This window comes from Chamaea fasciata, unplaced genomic scaffold (genome assembly GCF_029207755.1).
Source record: "Chamaea fasciata isolate MVZ Bird 193981 ecotype frontalis unplaced genomic scaffold, bChaFas1.0.hap1 SCAF_4, whole genome shotgun sequence".
Lineage (NCBI taxonomy): Eukaryota > Metazoa > Chordata > Aves > Passeriformes > Sylviidae > Chamaea > Chamaea fasciata.
The window spans coordinates 78,960,177-78,978,496 of NW_027094089.1; the positions used below are offsets into that span (position 1 = coordinate 78,960,177).

General features: G+C 40.8%; 1 protein-coding gene across 3 annotated transcripts in view; it reads left to right on the forward strand.

Annotated features, from left to right (window-relative positions):
• The window catches only part of DACH2 (dachshund family transcription factor 2), a 245,583-nt gene that overhangs the window by 216,437 nt on the left and 10,826 nt on the right, over nt 1-18,320 (forward strand). The window contains exons 8-12 of one of the 3 annotated variants that reach the window (XM_066182190.1): nt 2,398-2,405; nt 14,270-14,426; nt 14,842-14,987; nt 15,512-15,659; nt 17,035-17,178. In XM_066182190.1, coding sequence (XP_066038287.1) covers nt 2,398-2,405; nt 14,270-14,426; nt 14,842-14,987; nt 15,512-15,659; nt 17,035-17,178 — 603 coding nt within the window. The remainder of the gene's footprint in view (nt 1-2,397; nt 2,406-14,269; nt 14,427-14,841; nt 14,988-15,511; nt 15,660-17,034; nt 17,179-18,320) is intronic. The other 2 variants (XM_066182189.1, XM_066182188.1) reach the window with 2 other exon arrangements.

An 18,320-nucleotide genomic window follows, 5' to 3' on the forward strand; every position in this document is an offset into this window, starting at 1 on the left:
TCTTCAATTACCCCCTTCGATACCCCCAAGTGAGAGTGTTAAAGGGAGGGGTAATTTGTGGAGTAGACTTCTTTCATGCCAGAAAGTCATGGGTACTTTTCCACACATGCCTCAATTTCTTCCTTAAATCAGACAAAATAATACATTCTGCTCACTCAAAAGATAAAGGGCCTTGAACAACTTTCACTGCTGCTTTTATCTGACATGAGATTAACAGCCACGATTTAAATAAGATGTAAGAATGAGCCAGATTGTGCCTATTCCCACATCAAAATACCCTCAGCAAGAAAATGTCTCCCCAAAATAATAATCCTGCATCATCCAGAGGTGTTAGTGAAGAGACTCCTTATATGATGCAGTTTAAAAATAGGCATCCAAAAGGTTTTCACAGAAGGGGCTGCTGAGCTGTGCTGTGGGGCGTGGGAACTACTTAAATTGGCTTTCCTGTCAGAGCCAGTGTTTGCTGAGACTACATCATCAGTTTTTCCTGACCTTCTGGTTCTCAGTTTACTTCAGGATTGCTAAATTCTGCGTGCAGTTCTTTCCTTACCTCTTAGGTCGTGTATGTCCTGTATGGACGTGTGTGTATTTAGCATTTAGCATCCCTAGAAATCTGCATAACCACTTGCAGATTGGTGCATGTGCAGTACAATATAATATCTTTACTAAAGTATCCTTCATGGAAAAATATTAATTAAAATCCCAGATTAAAGCCACTTTCATCAGCAACGCAGCTTTGCTGAAGAAACCCTAAATTTTACTGTATTTTCAAAGTGGACTTGTGTAAGTCATGAGGCTAATAAACCATTTAATCATTTGAGGTCTGCAAGTGAGTGATTTCAGAATAAAGTGCATATATAGCTGTGTTGATTATGCAGAACAAATTATTTTCAAACATTTAAATCAGTGCATTTTTTTATTGTGTAGAAAATGCATGTGCATTTAGAAAAGCCCCTAATGATCACCTAAATTTTACTGTAAACATTTTAAAGATATATATATATGAAATTCCTTTGGAAATGTCCACAATCTGCTACCATGTTGCGACACATATGGTAAGAAAATCTTGCTTACAAGCCAGTGACTGTTTTTAAACAGTTTTCAAAATTGCACTGAATAACAGCTCATGCACAAAACTGATGTGTTTTGTATTTATAACAAGGAGCTTAACATTTTCTAAATGATGACAAATTTCTCCCTGGATATTCTTTAATGTAATAATAGGATTAGTTTAGCTGTCCCTAGGGGTTTTTTTGATGTATGTAGGCACTGGTGGTATGTTAGGAGTATTTCTGAGTCATTCTGGTTCTGTCTTCCTGCTTTCTTCAGAATTTAGAGGCCTCTGTGGCCGTAAAGGTTGTTGCTGTTGATGGCTTTGATATGTGTGTGTACATGACGCATAATGTTGATACTTAGGAACCGATTCCCTTGCTGTGATTTTGATAAAGCAGTTTCTGGAACTTGTTGTATTTCAGTTAAAGATTTACGGCTCTCCTTTTGCCTCAGACCTCATTTTTAAAGGTCAGAAGAGAAAAGAAACCCCAAACCATAAACATATTAAGTGAAATGTCCATGCTACCTCCAGTTAATGGTATTTCCTTAAAGCAGATAAGTTACTGAGCCCCCTTTTAAAACAAGAGTGTTAATTTACTGTTTCCTTTCATCTGTTGAAATAATTACTTTTCTTCTTTGCCTTCAGTAGTTTGTTCTGGTCGTTAACATTTCTGTAAAATTAAGTTTGAAAGGTGCTTTTAATGTTCACATAGACGGCAGTGCACATTTGACTGTTAAAATCAACCTACTTAAGGCAGAACTAATGTTTAACACTCGCAGCTATTTGAAGTAGTTCGCTGCCCAGTTTAATGGTGCTGCCAAGGGCAATGGTCACATTACTCGCTGCTAGATTTGGGGGGGGTTCTTGGGCTGGAAGTAAAGACAATCCATGAGACTCCTGGAAACATTGGCTTAGATCTTAAAGGCATCATTTTTCTACTCACAAAGCTGTAAACTGTAATTTCGTGGGTAGCAGTGGATGAGAAGCACTAACCCCTTCTGTTGGCCACGTGCTCTGTCTAGGAGTCACAGTTTCTGTGTCTTAATGACCTTTCCTGCAAGCTCCGGTGAAAAGAGATGAGATCAAACTGTACAAAACCCATGCTGATGGTGGGTGAAATGTTCTTGTATCATGGGAATCAGGGTTTATGGGATCAGGTCAGCTTTAAGACACCTGCAGCAGCACAGGTGAAGAGCAACCCTGGGCAGCCCAGCCTGGGCAGGAGGTGGGAGGGACACGTGGAGACAGGCTGCATCATGAACCAGCTCTGTTTTGGTCACAGCCCAACCAGCACCTTCTGTTCTGTTTGTTTTTTGTGGATTTCCCTGATTCACCTCCTTCAGAAGTGGATGTGTCTGCCACGCACTCTAAAAATGCTGCTCCAGCCTTGCACTGAGAACGGACCTTCCCTGGCCAAATTCACTTGAAATCATTCCCCTCCTAACACGGCTGCAATCTGAGGGGTTTACAGTGCAGGTCACATGAGGTTATTTATGGGAATCTTCAGGCAAATGGTACAGAAGAAAATGTAACTATTGCTTTGTGGGCTGGAGTAGATGGGAACCATGCTGGAATCCTCAGCACATCACTGGGAATTGCCTGGTGTAGGACTGCCCCGAGTAACCCACAGCCCAGCACTTACATCACATTATTCCTGTGTGAGGTCACAAATTTATAACCAAACAGCTGCTTTTTCTCCTTTGATAAGCAGGGGCAGGCAGAGAATCTAAAGATTAAACAATACATCTTCTCAACCAGGAAAAATATATGTTTACTAAACAGTGAGTGAAATTTTCCCCTTGGCTGGTCTAGTGCAATTTTGCAAGCTCCAACAATGCTGAATGGATGTTATTGAGAAGTGAATTTGGCTCATTCTTTTTATGTTTTTAATAAATACCCAAGGGAAAGGCAGTTGTTCAAGGAAAATGAAATACAAATAAACATAAAATTTATTCTCAGTAGGCATTCTGAGGAACTTGGGGCTTGAGTTTTATGCCATGTTTCTTTTCCTGTTACTTGCAAGCAAAACTAAAATACTCATATAAGGTGTCAGTTCTCTAAGGCAAATTCATCCTTTTAAAAAATAAAATACAAATTCAGTGTCTAGAACAGAAACAATGTGAAACGTAAAAAATGATATTTCTGCTCCAAAGTACATAATTGTAATGGACCGTATTATTTTGGACTGTGGATATAAATGTTGGGGGTTTTGCACAGCATCGTGTAACAATTTTTGAGACATAGTCATGCACAAGACATCATTTGTAATTATAGCAGTTTGCCATTTGCAGCTGCTGTCTGCCTATTTCTTATTTGATTGATAATTCATGTACTTCAAGCTAATAAAGATTTTTCTTGCTGCCACCTAATAGACATTATCAGTTTTTCCTACTAAATTTCAGGGCAACAGTGGTTGTTTTGTTGGAATGAAAAAGGAAAGAAAAACTTAGTTGCTCTACAGTGCCTTTTTCACTAAGATTCGTGGGATACCACGAAAAAGTACAGTCAGTGGAGAATGTTTATTGGAACAAAGAAGAAGAATTGAAATTTTGGATTTCATTTCAGACTAATCATTGCACAAACTTTCAAACAATCGTTCAAAAAATCTATGGTTCCCCAGGTGTAGTGTCCTGTGGAGGGTGAGGCACCTCTCCTGGATGCACGAGTATTTTGATTACCAATTATTTATGTTTCATTGTTACTGTTTTTATATTTCTGAGATCAAAAAAGAATTCAGTTGCACTGTCTAATAATTGTTGGTTTAAACAAATCACAAAAAGAGACTTTTTATGGCTGTAGATTGCACATGCAACTTGGATACATTTGTCAGATGCACTGCAGGTTGATTAGAGGTCCGTGTTTACTACTAGAGAGTGTAAATCCAGACTCCCTGCATCATAAAAGCCTGAGCAGATTTTACTTTTTGAGACTGAGCTGCAAAGGTTTCCCAGCACCTGGATTGACTCTGGAAAAATGTGGATTTTATTTTCCTGGAAGCTATGTGGGAGTACACCTTCCCAGGTAAGGTTTGCGTTCACTGATATTTTGTTCCACTGCTTGTTTTTCATCGGCCAGAGCCTTGGAAATTCGCACAAACCACCCAGAAATAGCTTCATCCCCAGCCTCTTCCCCTGGGGTTGCAGTCACCTCTGTGAGAACCCCAGGGCTCGAGTGGCAGCATGTACAGCATCACTACCTTTCAGAATTGTACAAAACTAGCTGATTAAATCTGATTTTAAATACTGCTTTCAGCCCAGAACCCTGCCTTTTTAATAATCAATTAAAACATTGCTTCATTGTGTTTATTCAGTGTGTATAAAGCACTGCTTGACATGGATTAGACCTTACATAGCAGTACACAGCTGTAGCCCATCCAGCATTTTCCAAATGAGTTTGCACAAGGAATAAAAGATTGCCATCTGAGCAACACTGGAGGGAGACAAGAGCGGACAAAAGGCAGTTAAACGCTACAGAAAGAAAAAAGACCCTGTTGAGATAGAAATTTCTGAGCAAATGCCTCCATTTCACAGGGAGATACTGTAGCAGGCAATGTACATTGATTTTAGCACGTGAAGTACATTGCTTTGGGGATTCATTAAGCTTCATTTTGTGCACTATCATGAATGGGGATGTCAGCCACTCTCTCAAGTAATGCAGGGTTTCAAAGTGAGGAGGTAGAATAAGCCAAAGTGAAAATATAATGTGCCCTGCAAAGAGAGTGAGGCAGTTGGGAAAGGAAAATGCTTGGCTTGCTAAAAGCCGTACCTCACAGGAGCAGTAATCAAAACCTAAACATTTGTAAAGGGTTTTATGCTTACAGAGTTTATAATGTGGCTTAGAGCAGTAATCTCATGCTCCTGGCTGGCCTGCTGGGAGTCCCCCTGGAAGGACAGATGCACTGGTGGGGAGTGCAGAGCCTCATTCCTGTCCCGTGGAAGAAAGATGTGGACAATTGCTTGATACTTTTTACCCCCTTCTTTTAACTGTGTTCAAGCTATTTTTGATTTTGGTCACAGCTGGTTTTTCACCTTCTATATTTGCAGTGGGAAGGTGATTAAGAAGGTGCTGTTTTCCTCCCCTGCACTTTTCCTTGGGAGACCGTGGCAGAGCTCTGCTCTCTGTGGCTCCTCACTGTCTTCCCCAGGCAGCAGCTGCCACATCCAGAAGCCACAGAAAATGGCAGGTCCATAAAATTGGAGTTTTCAGCCACCAACCAAATCCAAGGCTGGTTTGAAATCTGTGAATGCACCAGAGATCAGGGTCCCTGTGTAATTTGTTTGCTTTGTATTTTGTTTTAGTTGAGAATCGTGTAACTCCAAGGGATTTAACCAAAAATCTATTTACTAGGTTTTGTTTAGTATTTGTGACATCACTGGCATTTTTTGTTTATCTTGGCCTGGTATATAAATTAGAATGATTTGGGAGCAAAACATTCATGGAGTTCCTTAAAGTTTTCCTAATGATGGGTTTGCAGTGCCAAACAACCAAAAGAATGGGATTGTACCTCTACATGGCTGCAAGGGGGAAAAAATCCTCATTGCTCAGTTCTTCAGCTTTTGTGCCTTGCCTTCAGCAGGTGTGACATTCTTTTTAATGCATTTGACCCAAACATCAGGGCTCTACTGCCACACTCTGCCATGTTCACTCTGTAACAGAGCATGGCTTCATGAATTTTGCTGTTCCATGCTGGTGACACAGGGTGCTTGGGCAAAGAGGAGTAGAGGAAAAACTGCTGAGTGGTGATGGGAGTTGTAATCCTGCACCGTACTGGTAATCTTGGAATTGCTGAATTAGTTCACACTTTTTTATTTTTTTTACAAGTGATGCTGTGTCTCTGTTATGTGGAGGGAGTCACTGTGTAGAAGGTGGTTACTGCAGAGGTGTAAGGCTGAGGGCTTGGAGCACAGCAACCCTGGCAGCACAGCATCCACCTCCCCAGCAGCTCGGGCTCCTCTGGGGCAGGAGCAGAGCAGATTAATGTCAGATAGCTTCTGCCTTCTGAAGAAAGTTCTCCTCTTCCTTTCCTCTCCCCAGTATTTGACCCTTTAAAAGCGCTCAGGACTAGTGACAGAAGCAGACTTCCCAATTACCAGGCTGCAGAGCAGTGGACGTGCAGTGCTTGGTGCTTAGCGTCCATTTATACCCTGATCACAGCTGCCATTTGGGTCAGGAAGAGGTTTTCCTGTTGATAGATTGGCTGTGTGCTAGGAAAACTTGTCTTTCCCCAGAGCATCGTGTAATTATTTGGTGGTGAGGAGTTGCCATGGCCAGGCAGCTCCACACGGATTGCTGCCGGAATATCCGCGAGTCTGGTCACTCTGTCACTGCGATGTCACATCCCCACACCAGGGCTGCATTTCTGCCAGAGGGCTCTGACTTGCCCGCCTGGCTCATCAAGGGACATAAGGCAAATTCTGGCTGCCTCTCAGCCCGAGAGTGTTGGCTGTGTCCGGGTTCAGCTCTGTGACCTGGAGTCCTGCAGGAGATCCTGGCAGTGTCTAACTGGTGGCGCTGGGGAGCAGAGATGGGCTGACAGGAGGGATCAGGGATGTGCTCTGGGCTTCATGGGATGGATCAGGAGCTGGGGCAAGGTTAAAGGTTTGTGGGGAAAAGTCAGAGTTAAAACAGGTGTACTAAAAAGGGATGGATTTCTCATGCTTAATCAGGGTTTATAAAATCAATGTGTAACTGAACTGAATTCAAACACTGGGATATATAAGCAGAGTCCTTTATTGACATTTGAGGAATTCGTAATTCATTCAGAAGCAAACCTTTCAGGTGCTCATCTCTCTGGGTATATTTTCCCGTTAATCATATTTCTCCTAACGATCAGTTTTGAAAGTTGTCTTATTTCTGCAGTGCAAAAAACCCTGCCGGTGAACATTCCCCAATTGAACTCATAATTATTTCTGATTAAAAGTGCCCTGGCCTGACAGCACCAGGGAAATTAATAGGAGAAGCTTTCTACAAGTTTTAGAAGACGAGCAAAGACATACTCTCTCCCTCTTAAAATTATTTAAGCAGGTGCTGTGGGAAGCCATTGCTTTTATAATGCTCTTCAGATGTTTACAGCAAAACATTTTTTCCCAGTGATTGAATTTTTCGAAGTACTAAAATACCACGGAGAAATATGTTTCCCACCAGTTTTATGGCTCCCTGGATGCATTCTATACAAACCTTGTATCTGCCTGGACACAAACACTCTATTGCAAAAAGATATCTTGCCATTTTAACAAGCTGCACTGCTTTGAAAGGATACACTGCATCACCAGTGGGACTGTCAGTACCTTAAGAGTAATACTGCTTTAAGGGTACTATTTTATTAAAGCAGACCTCAGTAATTTGTTCCTGACTGTTATACACCCTTATTTTATTAAAGGTATTTTACATCTTTGGAGGAGATTACTACTACTCCTATTTTCTCCACTGCTTGGCTTTAATGGATGGTGTGGAATATAATATTTATTAAGCCTAAGCAGGGGAGGACATAATAGCAGAATTGTCCTTTATAACCTATTTTACACAGCTGTAAAATAAACCTTAATAAAGCAAGAATAATTATCCAGGAATATCCGGGAAATTGAGTATTCCTCCTGTTTCAAATATTTGAAAGGCTTAACTGCTGGCTGTACGTGTACTTTAAGAAATTGAACTCAACAGCAATAATATTGATATTAGTTTGATACTGTTTTAAAATATATTAAGAGGTTAAGTATCTTGTGTGTCATAGTTGCTATGTTAGCATCAATCAATATATAACTGTAATTTCTCTGTGGTGTTGACTGTCTGTGATCCTCCAGGATTATTCTGTTTCCTGCCTAGCTTTGTTTTCCTTTTTCTTGGTATGATTTCTCTTCTTGGTGACAGTCACTGGAATCTGTCCCAAAGGGAAAGATTTTGAATTACGGACCCATTTCCAGAAGAAATGCTAAAGCAATTCCTCTCTTCCCCCTGCCTTCTTGATTTCTTCTTCCTGTTGTCCTGTTTTTACTTTTTTCGTTGTGGAAATGATTTGGACTACAGTTATTACATTAATTATCCAAACTGACATTTTTGCAGTGTGTGAAAGGACAGGGTGGTATGTAAAATAGATGCACTAAGAACACCTACAGTATGACAACAAGTAGCAGGGTAATTGCTGAAAATGAAGTCTTTTCTGCTATCCCTTCTCTTCAACATCTGTTGTTCCATATGGAGTCATAAATATTTGCAACAAAATAGTTGAAGAAATAATCTCAACATTAATAGGGAAAAGCTGAATCCGTGAAGAAAATTGAAGAATTTTTTTTTTTTTTTTCTTCTTGGCAAATTCCTCCTACCCATCCTCATCTGACACTTTAAAATCTCAGCAGAGGAATAGTCAGACTACAGTGATGCTTAAAAATCACCATGAAAAAAAACTTCGTGACTGTTAATAGGAGAGTTAGCTGAGAAAAAATTTATAACCTTCTGATAATGACCATGAGGAGGATTTTGTTTATTTTTTCTTATTTTCCCCCTTTCTTCCATGCTACAGTAATTCTGCTACTAAACATCAACTGAATAGTTCACGTTTTCCCTTCTCTCTGTTGTCAGTAGGAATAATCCTCCTCATGATGGTGAGGGGTGACAAGGTACTATTACTGCCTGAACAAAACAGTTACTTTAAATTGCCAAATGGAAAATGCAGATCAATAGTTTTTGATCTTCTTTCTAGATTAAGAAGCATTTTTAAAGCACAGAGCAACTTCAAATATTTTGGAATCCAGATTACCAGAACCTGCCTGAGGAGCAGCTTGTAGGAGAAAGCAGAGATAATAATAACATGGACAAACGACAAATTGTAAATAATTCTGAATATAAAAAATAGCATTTTGAAGGCCCTTTATATATGTATTAGGAGCCTTATTGGGAGTACTTAGGCTTCTCCTTAATAAATGGAATTTAACCAGGTGACATCAATTTTTTTTGTTTTTCTTAATCTGTACATGCTGAGCTTTAGACTAAAGTTACATGCAGTGAAACTTCAGTTCTGGTGTTGAGCCAGTGAATTGCTGCATTTTTTAGTTTCATTTTTTATTATTACTTCAAACCAAGTATCTCCTCTAACTCAGATCTTTAAGGCTTGAATTAATAAAATATTTTCAGGTGTTTTTACTGCCAGTGCCATGTGAACATCAGAGTATATTGTAAATATGTTGAAGTTATAAATAGATATAATTTTCTGTGTTATTAATGAGAGTACACTGATGAAAATGTCAATGCTGTATAATTACACACCTCTTGATAAAGAGTGCAGAGATAAAGGCAATCTGTAAACTTTAATTTTAGCCTTTTCTGGAGAAATTTTCATTTCTCTGCATTTTGCCGCCTGCTCATATTCAAACCCTGAGTGTAAGCTCCATGACATCCTTTGGGAGGACACACCCTTGTAATTCCTGCAATCAGGAATGGTGTCCAGGGGCATCAGAGCAGTGCTGTCCCCTGTGCTGGCAGTGCTGGAGCACCTCCAGTGCTGGTGCTGCTCTGGGACCATCATGACAAGAGGGACACTGCGGGGCTGGAGCGTGTCCAGGGAAGGGAACAGAGCTGGGAAGGGGCTGGAGCACCAGGAGCAGCTGAGGGAGCTGGGAAAGGGGTCAGCCTTGAGAAAAGGAGGCTCAGGGGGCACCTTGTGGCTCTGCACAACTCCCAGACAGGAGGGGACAGCCGGGGGGTCGGGCTCTGCTCCCAGGGAACAGGGACAGGAGGAGAGGGAACGGCCTCAGGCTGTGCCAGCAGAGAATCAGGTTGGATAGGGGAGTAATTCCTTCATGAAAAGTGTTGTCCAACCCTGGCACAGCTGCCCACGCAAGTGGTGGATCCCCATCCTTGGTGGGATTCAAAAGCCATGTGCATGTGGCCCTTGGGGACACAGTCGATGCTGGCCTTGGCAGTGCTGGGGGAACAGCTGGATTCCATCATGATCTCACAGCTCTTTCCCAGCCTCAGCAATCCCATGCTTCTGTGGCCTGCATTTTCCTGCTGAGTTCAAAACAGTTAAAGTTTTATTACACTTGTTCAGGATAAAATCGAGTGATTTCAGAACACGCAGGTGAGAACCTGCTTGGACACAGAAAAGTGGAGCACAGTTGATGGTTTTCTGGTTGTTTCTAGAAGCTTTTAATGCAGCAGGGAAATGTATAGGAAATGTGTATTTAATTGTTGGATACTGTTCCCAGAGTGATGAAGTTTTTTTCCTGGCAGACCTCTGTAGTGAGCAACGCTGGTATCAGTCACTGGAAAACAAAATGAAATCTGCTTTAAAGATACTGCACTAGATTAATCAGCTACTCCTCAATTGCATTCGTTGACCCCATTCATTCAGGGGCTGTAATTAAGAAAAACAGCAGTAACTTTAAACATGGCATCTGAATCACAAGGTTAAAGCACTAAATTTCTGACTGGTGCCTGGTTTACTGGAGGCATCTCTTCTCTCACTGATGATCAGGAGTCTCTGGTCCTGGCAGGGCAGCAATGAGTGAGGGGAAAAAAAGATAGAGGGTTGTGGAGGATTTTGGAACGTATTAGGACATGGAAGACCGGTAGCCCTTTCCTTGTGGAATTAGAAATACAAAATACTTGAAATAAACAATGCTTCGGACTACAGGTTTTCATACTTGTTTTGTTGTTTAAAAAAAACCAACAACGACAAAAAAGAACCCACAAAAAACAAACAAAACCCGAAGAAAAAAACACACAAAACCCCCCCCCGGCTTCTAGTTTAGCAATACAGAAGTTGCCAAGATTTAAAATGAAAATAAGTGTCTTTCAGAAAACTGATTTTTGCAGTCAAAAATCAGAATTTTAGCCCTAGTTGTATTAAAATACCCATGTTTGGATACCATCTGTGCCTATTCTGAAGTAGATGTAGAGCTGGAATCAGGGGACCTCTTGCCACCATGAAGATACATCAGTTTGGATGATTCTGTGAAGTCTTTGGGCAAATAATGGTATTTCAAATACATATTTTACTTTCAGAGATGAGTCACACAGACAACCCAGCTGATGTTGCAGATCCTCTGCTTTATTGTGTTAAAAGTCAAAGAGGTCCAATAGAGTATCCAGGCTGTTCTGTAACTATGGGCCATTAAACGTAATCCCCAGAACTCAGGTTTGAAACTCAAAGAATTATAGTTGTAATAAACCACTTCAGTCCTTGGGTTTCTGAATTTTGTACCACAGGCAGGGAAAAGGAGTGTCCCAGCTACCATCTATGTCCAAAATCATCTTATCCTTGCCTGAAGGGTTTTTGAGATCCAGTTTCTTGGTTCGTAACTAACAGGTTAATAACTATAAATCCTGTATAAATTGTTTCTCTCCTCTGTATGCCACGTACTTATTTAATGTATGAGTTATATTCTGTGAGCTGTTGGAGGTGAATAATGCTCATGCAGCTGCAGGTAGATAAAGTTTTTAAGTGCATGAGAAGAAATAACTCGGTGGTCTAACCAGTGTAAATCGTACCTTTAATATTTCTCCCTTGTTTTGAGAGGGATGTGGCATGTCAAGTGGATCAGGGCTGTGACTGATGGGTTTAAAAACATGCCTTCTGAAAAAAAATAAACCAGCTGGCAAATAAAAGTGCCTGTTGGTTCGGGCCGTGCAGGGAGCAATTCACGTTCCCCACATTCCCAGCACTGTGTTCAGTCTGGAGGTTGATGCTTCATTTGCCAATCCCCGTTCCTGCAATTTAGGCAGAAGACAGAAGATGAAATACTTAAGCATATTGAATTAAGAGCAAGAAACCTCCTAGCAGATTTCTGTGTGCTTTTCCAGGATGATACTCCATTCACTGTTAGTGTTTACTGTGTATTTCTTCACTCTGCAGTGTAATTCTTACTTTTCATCTATTCATCTGGATGTCAGCTAGAAATTAAAATAAAAAGACTGTACTCTAAATGGATTCCTGAATGCTTTTATAAAGCATGGCAGATTTAACAAACAGGCTCGATAAAAGTAGTTCCCACTTTGTTTCAATAATCAGAAAGGTTGTTTGTGTCCTTGGTCAGACTGTAGCTGTCTTTGCTTTATTTCTTGCTTATTCTGTTGTATTCTGTATGTGAGTGCAGCTTTTAGCATTTATATTTTTAGTGGTGTTTAAAATCAAAATCCTTAAATCAACATTATTTTTTTTCCATTAAAGAGATGCATTTGATACAGTCCCCAAGAAATGGTTCCAGCACATGCCATTTTTAATTGCTTTACCAATTATGATTCCTCGAGACTAGCTAATAAATTTCTGCCTAACTGTGCACTTATTCAGAGCATGGGCAAGATGTAGACACCGTTCAGATGTGAAGACCTATTACAAGATTGAAATAGATTTCTAATGCATTTATCATTCATCTTTGCAGAGTGTGATTTCAATCAGAAAAAAAAAATGATGAATGGTTTGACAGTTTCCACCCATATACGCTAAAACATAATATGCTGCTTCTAGTTTCAGCTATTACAGACTTTAACATGCAATGTGACCTTGGTCTGCAAAGCATGTTTGGTTAGCACAAAAACTTAATCATAAGAAGTCATAAGTAGAATCCTTCTTCTTTACTGCCCTTTTTCTGGGACTTGGAAATTTATTGCTTCTGGGACAGGTAGGATATGAACAATGGCCCAAATAGAGTCCAGGGTTATCTCATCTGTGTGAAAACTGCTGCTGAAAATCGATGTGACCTCTGCTACACTGTCATCCCAATTCCCACCCTCTGTGTCCTATTTGTCTTTTGGTAGAAGCTTAGATCTGTGTGCTGTCTCTATGTGTCTCTCTTGGGCCAGATTATCAAAATGAATCATTGCCTGCATACCTCTTATATTTCTATTTATTTTCCTGGTGTTGACTAGGTCTGATGAAATATGATTCTTTTTGCATTTGATCCTCACTGCAGCAAGCAGCACCTAATTTAGCTGTGTCTATCTCTTTAAAGAAGAGTAATACTATTTTGAAACTTCAATCTGCTGTACAGTAGCATTACAAACCATAGACCATGCAACCTGTCTTCACAGTCAATAGTAATTTTCCTTTCGGCCAATTTAATGTTATTACTTTCATCTCCAAATAGCAGAAATTTCTAGAGGTGTTAGAGCAGCTCCAGTTTTGTTATTCATACTTCATGTATTGCTTTTTTTTTCAAATGCCACTTCTGTTTAGTCTTTTGTGACTCCGTGGCTTCGCTGTTATTTCTGTGCAGCAGCATGTGCGACAACTAATCGGGTTATTTTAAAAACTCTGCCACTGATATATTTAAATATGAGAAATGGTGTGTCTGAATCAGCACAAACTTCTTGGTCTGAGTTTGTTACCCGAGTTGGGATTTTTTAAATGGATCACTTACATTCCATCTAAGATGCTGTCACTGAGGACGTGTAGAGGTTACTGGCTTTTATTATTAGTCCTGAAAAAATCATTAGGAAGATACTCTGTTTAATGAACTCACAGAGCAAAGACAAAATACTCCCAAACCAGAAATTTCAAAGAATACTTGAACACTGCTAATGCTCCTGGTTTGTTGTCAGGTGGATGCAAAAAGTGTACCTCGATGGAGGCTCCTGGAGTGTGTTACACCAGAAAATAGTGCTGCAGTGGAGACACCCTGGGTTAATTAGTTGTCAAACTCTTTTTAGGTTGTTTATTCCTTAAGAAAGGAGTGGAAGAAGGAGACCTTTGGAATATGGTGTGGTCTAATTGTAAATTCAGGCTTTAGTATGACCAAGGCACTTGACAGATGAAACTCTGGGGCCTGGCTGTGCAGCTGCCCTGGGTGAGCACTGGCATCAGGAGCTCATGGCAAAGGCAGGGATCACAGGCTTCACTAGAAGGCAGGTGCTGGACAGACACCCACCATCATTTCTGCAAGTGCAGGATCATGATCTATGTATCTCTAGACTGGAATATTGCACAGAGGTTCTGTTGGGTTTTTTTAGCATTTCAGAGTGAAAGAATTGGTACAGAGTTTGGCTTCAGAGGCGGCTAGATTTTAATTGTGTAGTTTTCAGCAAGGAAGAAGTACTCACAGGGATCTGAAAGAAGGAGCTTTATCTTCTTTCCTGAAAGATCCTTTAGTCATTCTATTAAAAAATGGGAGTTCATTGGTGATGGTACTGATTCCTCACCAAACTGAAGAGATTCTTGAAAAAAAAAATTCTAACATAGTTTCTTTCTGGATACATATTTCTGCTGTCTGTGCATGGCTTGAGCTATACCCACACCGTGTATTTGGAAGAAGGAGTGAAGGGGAAGCTGCCAGGCCCCAGTTTGCTCTCTGCAGGAAATGCTCCAGTTCCATGCAGTGCTGGCAGAGGGGATGGATGACTCAGTGGAGATTATTTACTGCTGAGCACGGGAAGGGGAAAGGTAAAGGAGTAAAGAGATGTGATACATTCCTTGATTAGAATTTTGCCAAGCTTATAGGAACAAAAAATGCACATCACAGAATGGCAAACCATGATAGAATGAAGACAGGTCATTCAGGTTTAATGAACTGCGTAATACTGTTATAATTCTGTGGTATTATTCTGTAGAATTTGAGATATAATAGTTTGTACTCCATTACAGCTGTGTTATAGTCCCAGTGTATTGATTATTGTTCTGTACTATTTTGCCAACTTGCCTTGGCAACAGTCCCAGCTGCCCAAAGACTGTAACAATGTTGATTTTACTAACGCACTTTTATTTTGACTTCCAGATAAACAAAATGCTAGTTTCTAGAGATTACAGTCACCTATATTTCCAATGCTTTCTGATGTTGCTTTTAAACCTATCTTTACAGAAGAGGTCCAAATTGCCATTCCAATAATGAAACCAACCTTAGATAAAGTCCAACTGGCTGGACAGGCCTTGCCTCCTGGATTTCCGGCGCCATTTCTTTTTGCTGATGGTCTTTCATCAGTAGAAACACTATTAACCAACATTCAGGTAAATTCTTCTCTACAGGGCCAGGTTATGTCACGGTAGATAACGTGTGTTTCTTTATGCACTCTTAAAAAAGTTTTAGAAACTGTTTTGTATTTGCAGTTTCTCATCTCTTTTATTTAATGTCATGCTTAGGTTTCCTGTCTCCCTGGCGTTACCAGTCGTGGAAGGGTTCCATACATTGTATATTTGGTTTAATAATAATTGGTAGTAATGGTCATATTGAAGTTCACCATTCTCATTATTCATGCAGTGCTTCTCTCTGCAGTTACTGAGGTGAGCAGAGACATGGCACTGTGTGTCTAACCAAATTAGCCAAAGCTGTACTTAATGATTCCATGCCACAAAATTCTTCATATGTAACTCCAACATTAGCTACTTCCAATGCCCAGTTGTGCTCTAGGTCTGTAGGTTTCTGGTTCTAATCTTTCTGTTTTCCTAGAGGGTGTAAAAGAAACAGGTGGATGAATTTTGTCACTGCTTAAAGAAAGCGGTGTTTTCAGATCTCGCATTTGTGTGTGTTGTAGGGCCTGCTGAAAGTGGCTGTGGACAACGCAAGAGTCCAGGAAAAGCAGATACAGCAGGAAAAGAAAGAGTTAAAGATGGAGCTTTGTAGAGAGCGAGAACTGCGAGAGAGCTTGGAAAGGCAACTCACAGCTGAGCTGCAGAGCAGAGGTGAGTGAGTGAAAAATGGAGTTTAGATATCTATGAAATGTGTGACCCTTTGGCATTTCCAGCCGGGGCTGTCGAGGGCTCGGAGTTAGCTGGCATTCATACTCCAGTGTAATGCACCAGTGGACCTGCACTGGTAATGAAAGATTTAAATTTCATAAAACCAGAGCAAAGCACACATTTCTCTAAGCAGAAAGAACAGCAGCTGAAGGATTATTACCTGTAGGGCAACTGGCCCCAGAGAGTTTTGGCAGGTTCTGAGGAGGGAAGCTGAGGCAGTTCCATGGCTTTCAGGTGCATTAGCATTACTCTGCCCAGGTATTCCCAGCCTGATTTCTCCATTTGACAGCTTTAATTTCTTTTTGTTTCGGCTGTTATCCTCCAGGCATTGAGAGTCATCAGTCTTACTGGGAGAAAGATATGTCTTTAATTTGGGTATTTAGGTGATTTTTATCCTTAGATCCCTAGCCCCTGTTTCTGCAGCTTCAGTGCTGCTCCATTTGTCTTGTAGAGAACTTCATCACAACAAAACAGAGCTGTGAGAAATTGTCAGCCCAAGTACAAGATCTGAAGCAAAAAATTCTAGATTTTTTTTTTTTTTTTGCATCAGGAGATTGAGGTACAGTAGCACACCCCAAATGAGGCCTTCTGAGACAAAACCATGACTGGTTAGAAGCTTTTGATAATAATAGGCAATTAAATTGGTAAATCTGAATTTCTCGCTGTGCTGTTGCGAAGGAGGCAGTATTAGTATTCTTTTTAAAATTCAAATCTGCATCTGAAGGAAGGGAACAGCACTTAATGTGCCAAAAGCTACTTCTAGATTACATCCATGAAATCAGTAAGATAAAACTGGATAAGACCAAAAGTGTAAGTACCTAGTCCTATCTCTCTGTGCATTTTGAATGGAAATTGGGTGTGTGGAACTGTCCGAAGTGCCAGGTCTCACTTAAAGGCTCCAAAGAGCACATCTCAGTCAAGTTGTGAAGGGTCAGTAAATCCCGCTGAGGCTGTTAAATTGCAGTGAGTGTCCACAAACGTTGCATCTCCCAAGTGTGATGGGACTCTGTACGTCTGTAAAACAAAATGTAGCTCCTTAAGAGAGCACAGTGTGCCCTGCCTGAATCCCAAACTCCCCAAAAACTTCAAGTCATTCACAGACTTTGATGGCTCCTGACTTGAGAGAGAATTTCACCGATAATCAGCATCCTCAGAAGTGTTTGTCTTTGAGGTCACCACCACATGCTCATCTTTTTTGTCATAGGGGTCTTGAGCTAGAACTGCACCTTTGAATATTGACATAACCTAATTCTTTCCTGTCTCTGTCATCTGTTAATTGTGCCCTGACAGCCATTCTTACACTGTATTTACATTTCAGCCACAATTCAAAAACGCTTGAAGAAAGAGAAGAAAGCGAAGAGAAAATTGCAGGAAGCTTTGGAATTTGAATCCAAGAGAAGAGAACAAGTGGAACAAGCTCTTAAACAGGCCACATCAGGTGACGGTCTCAGGATGTTAAATGGTAATGTCTTAGTTGGCCTTTCACAGTCAGCTTAAAATGATGTTTGATTGAGTAAAAAAAAAAAAAAAAAATAAAATTATGTACAAAGCAAATTTCAGGATAAACCTCCACAATTCTTTCCTGAAATAATGAAAAATCTATTTCAGGCCATGTGCTCTGGGTCGTGAATTAAAAAAATAAATAAGTCTGCAACTAGAGAAACAGACAGAGCACTTTACACAGAGATGACAAGAAATGCTGAATATATTACAGAGAAATCTGTTACAGTGCCAGCTAAGACAATGTGAAATTTGGTTCCTATAAGGTTCTCTGAACTCTTCTCTCCCAGCAGATTCATTTTTAGAACTGCTGAGCTTCATTTTAAAGCCGTTTGGCTGAAGTTTGCTCAGCCTCAGGACCTATTAAGTGTGTTAAATATGTATCAGCTTTCAGAGCTGACTGGGTTTTGAACACTTCCCAAATATTCTTGTGAAACAAAAGCAAATCAGTTCATCTCCTAAACGGTGATTAAGTTCTGGCTACCAGGAGGATTTGCCTTTTGTGCTTAAGATGGTTCTGGCCAAACTTCAGAGCTTTGGTTTGAATGTTTAAGGCTGAACCTAGCTGAGATTTAATTCATTTCAGGTTCTTCAGCTAAGGTTTAGTCTGTGCTTCCCTACCTGGAGTCTCTGCAGCAGCTCAGGAATCATAGTGACGTTCTGTCTCTGCTGCACTCAGGTGTCCTGTGGTGTGCTAATTTGTGCTGCCTGCTTTGGGCACTGCTAGAGACTGCAGAGTGCAAAAACTGCCTGACTGCTGAGCAAAAATAATGAATTTGGCTTGTCTGGAGTTCTCAGCTGTGAGAGCTGCCCAGACTGTTCTCTAAAGCCAGGGCAAGGCTGTGTGTGTGCCCCGCCACCGCAGTGCTCTGCAGGAGTTGTGAGCTGTGATTTATCTGGGCACCCAAGGGATGTAAACTCTGTGAGTACGAGAGCAGCATCTTTCAGAGGCATCCTCTCATCTGCTGCTTTATAGCCCTGCACATCCCTGGAAGCAGGGCCTGGCTGGTGTCCCTGGAGCATGGGCAGTGGCTGGAGGGGATGCAGGTGTGGATTTACAGCCGCAGTCACACCGGGGTGGGGACAGTGACCAGGGAAAAGCGG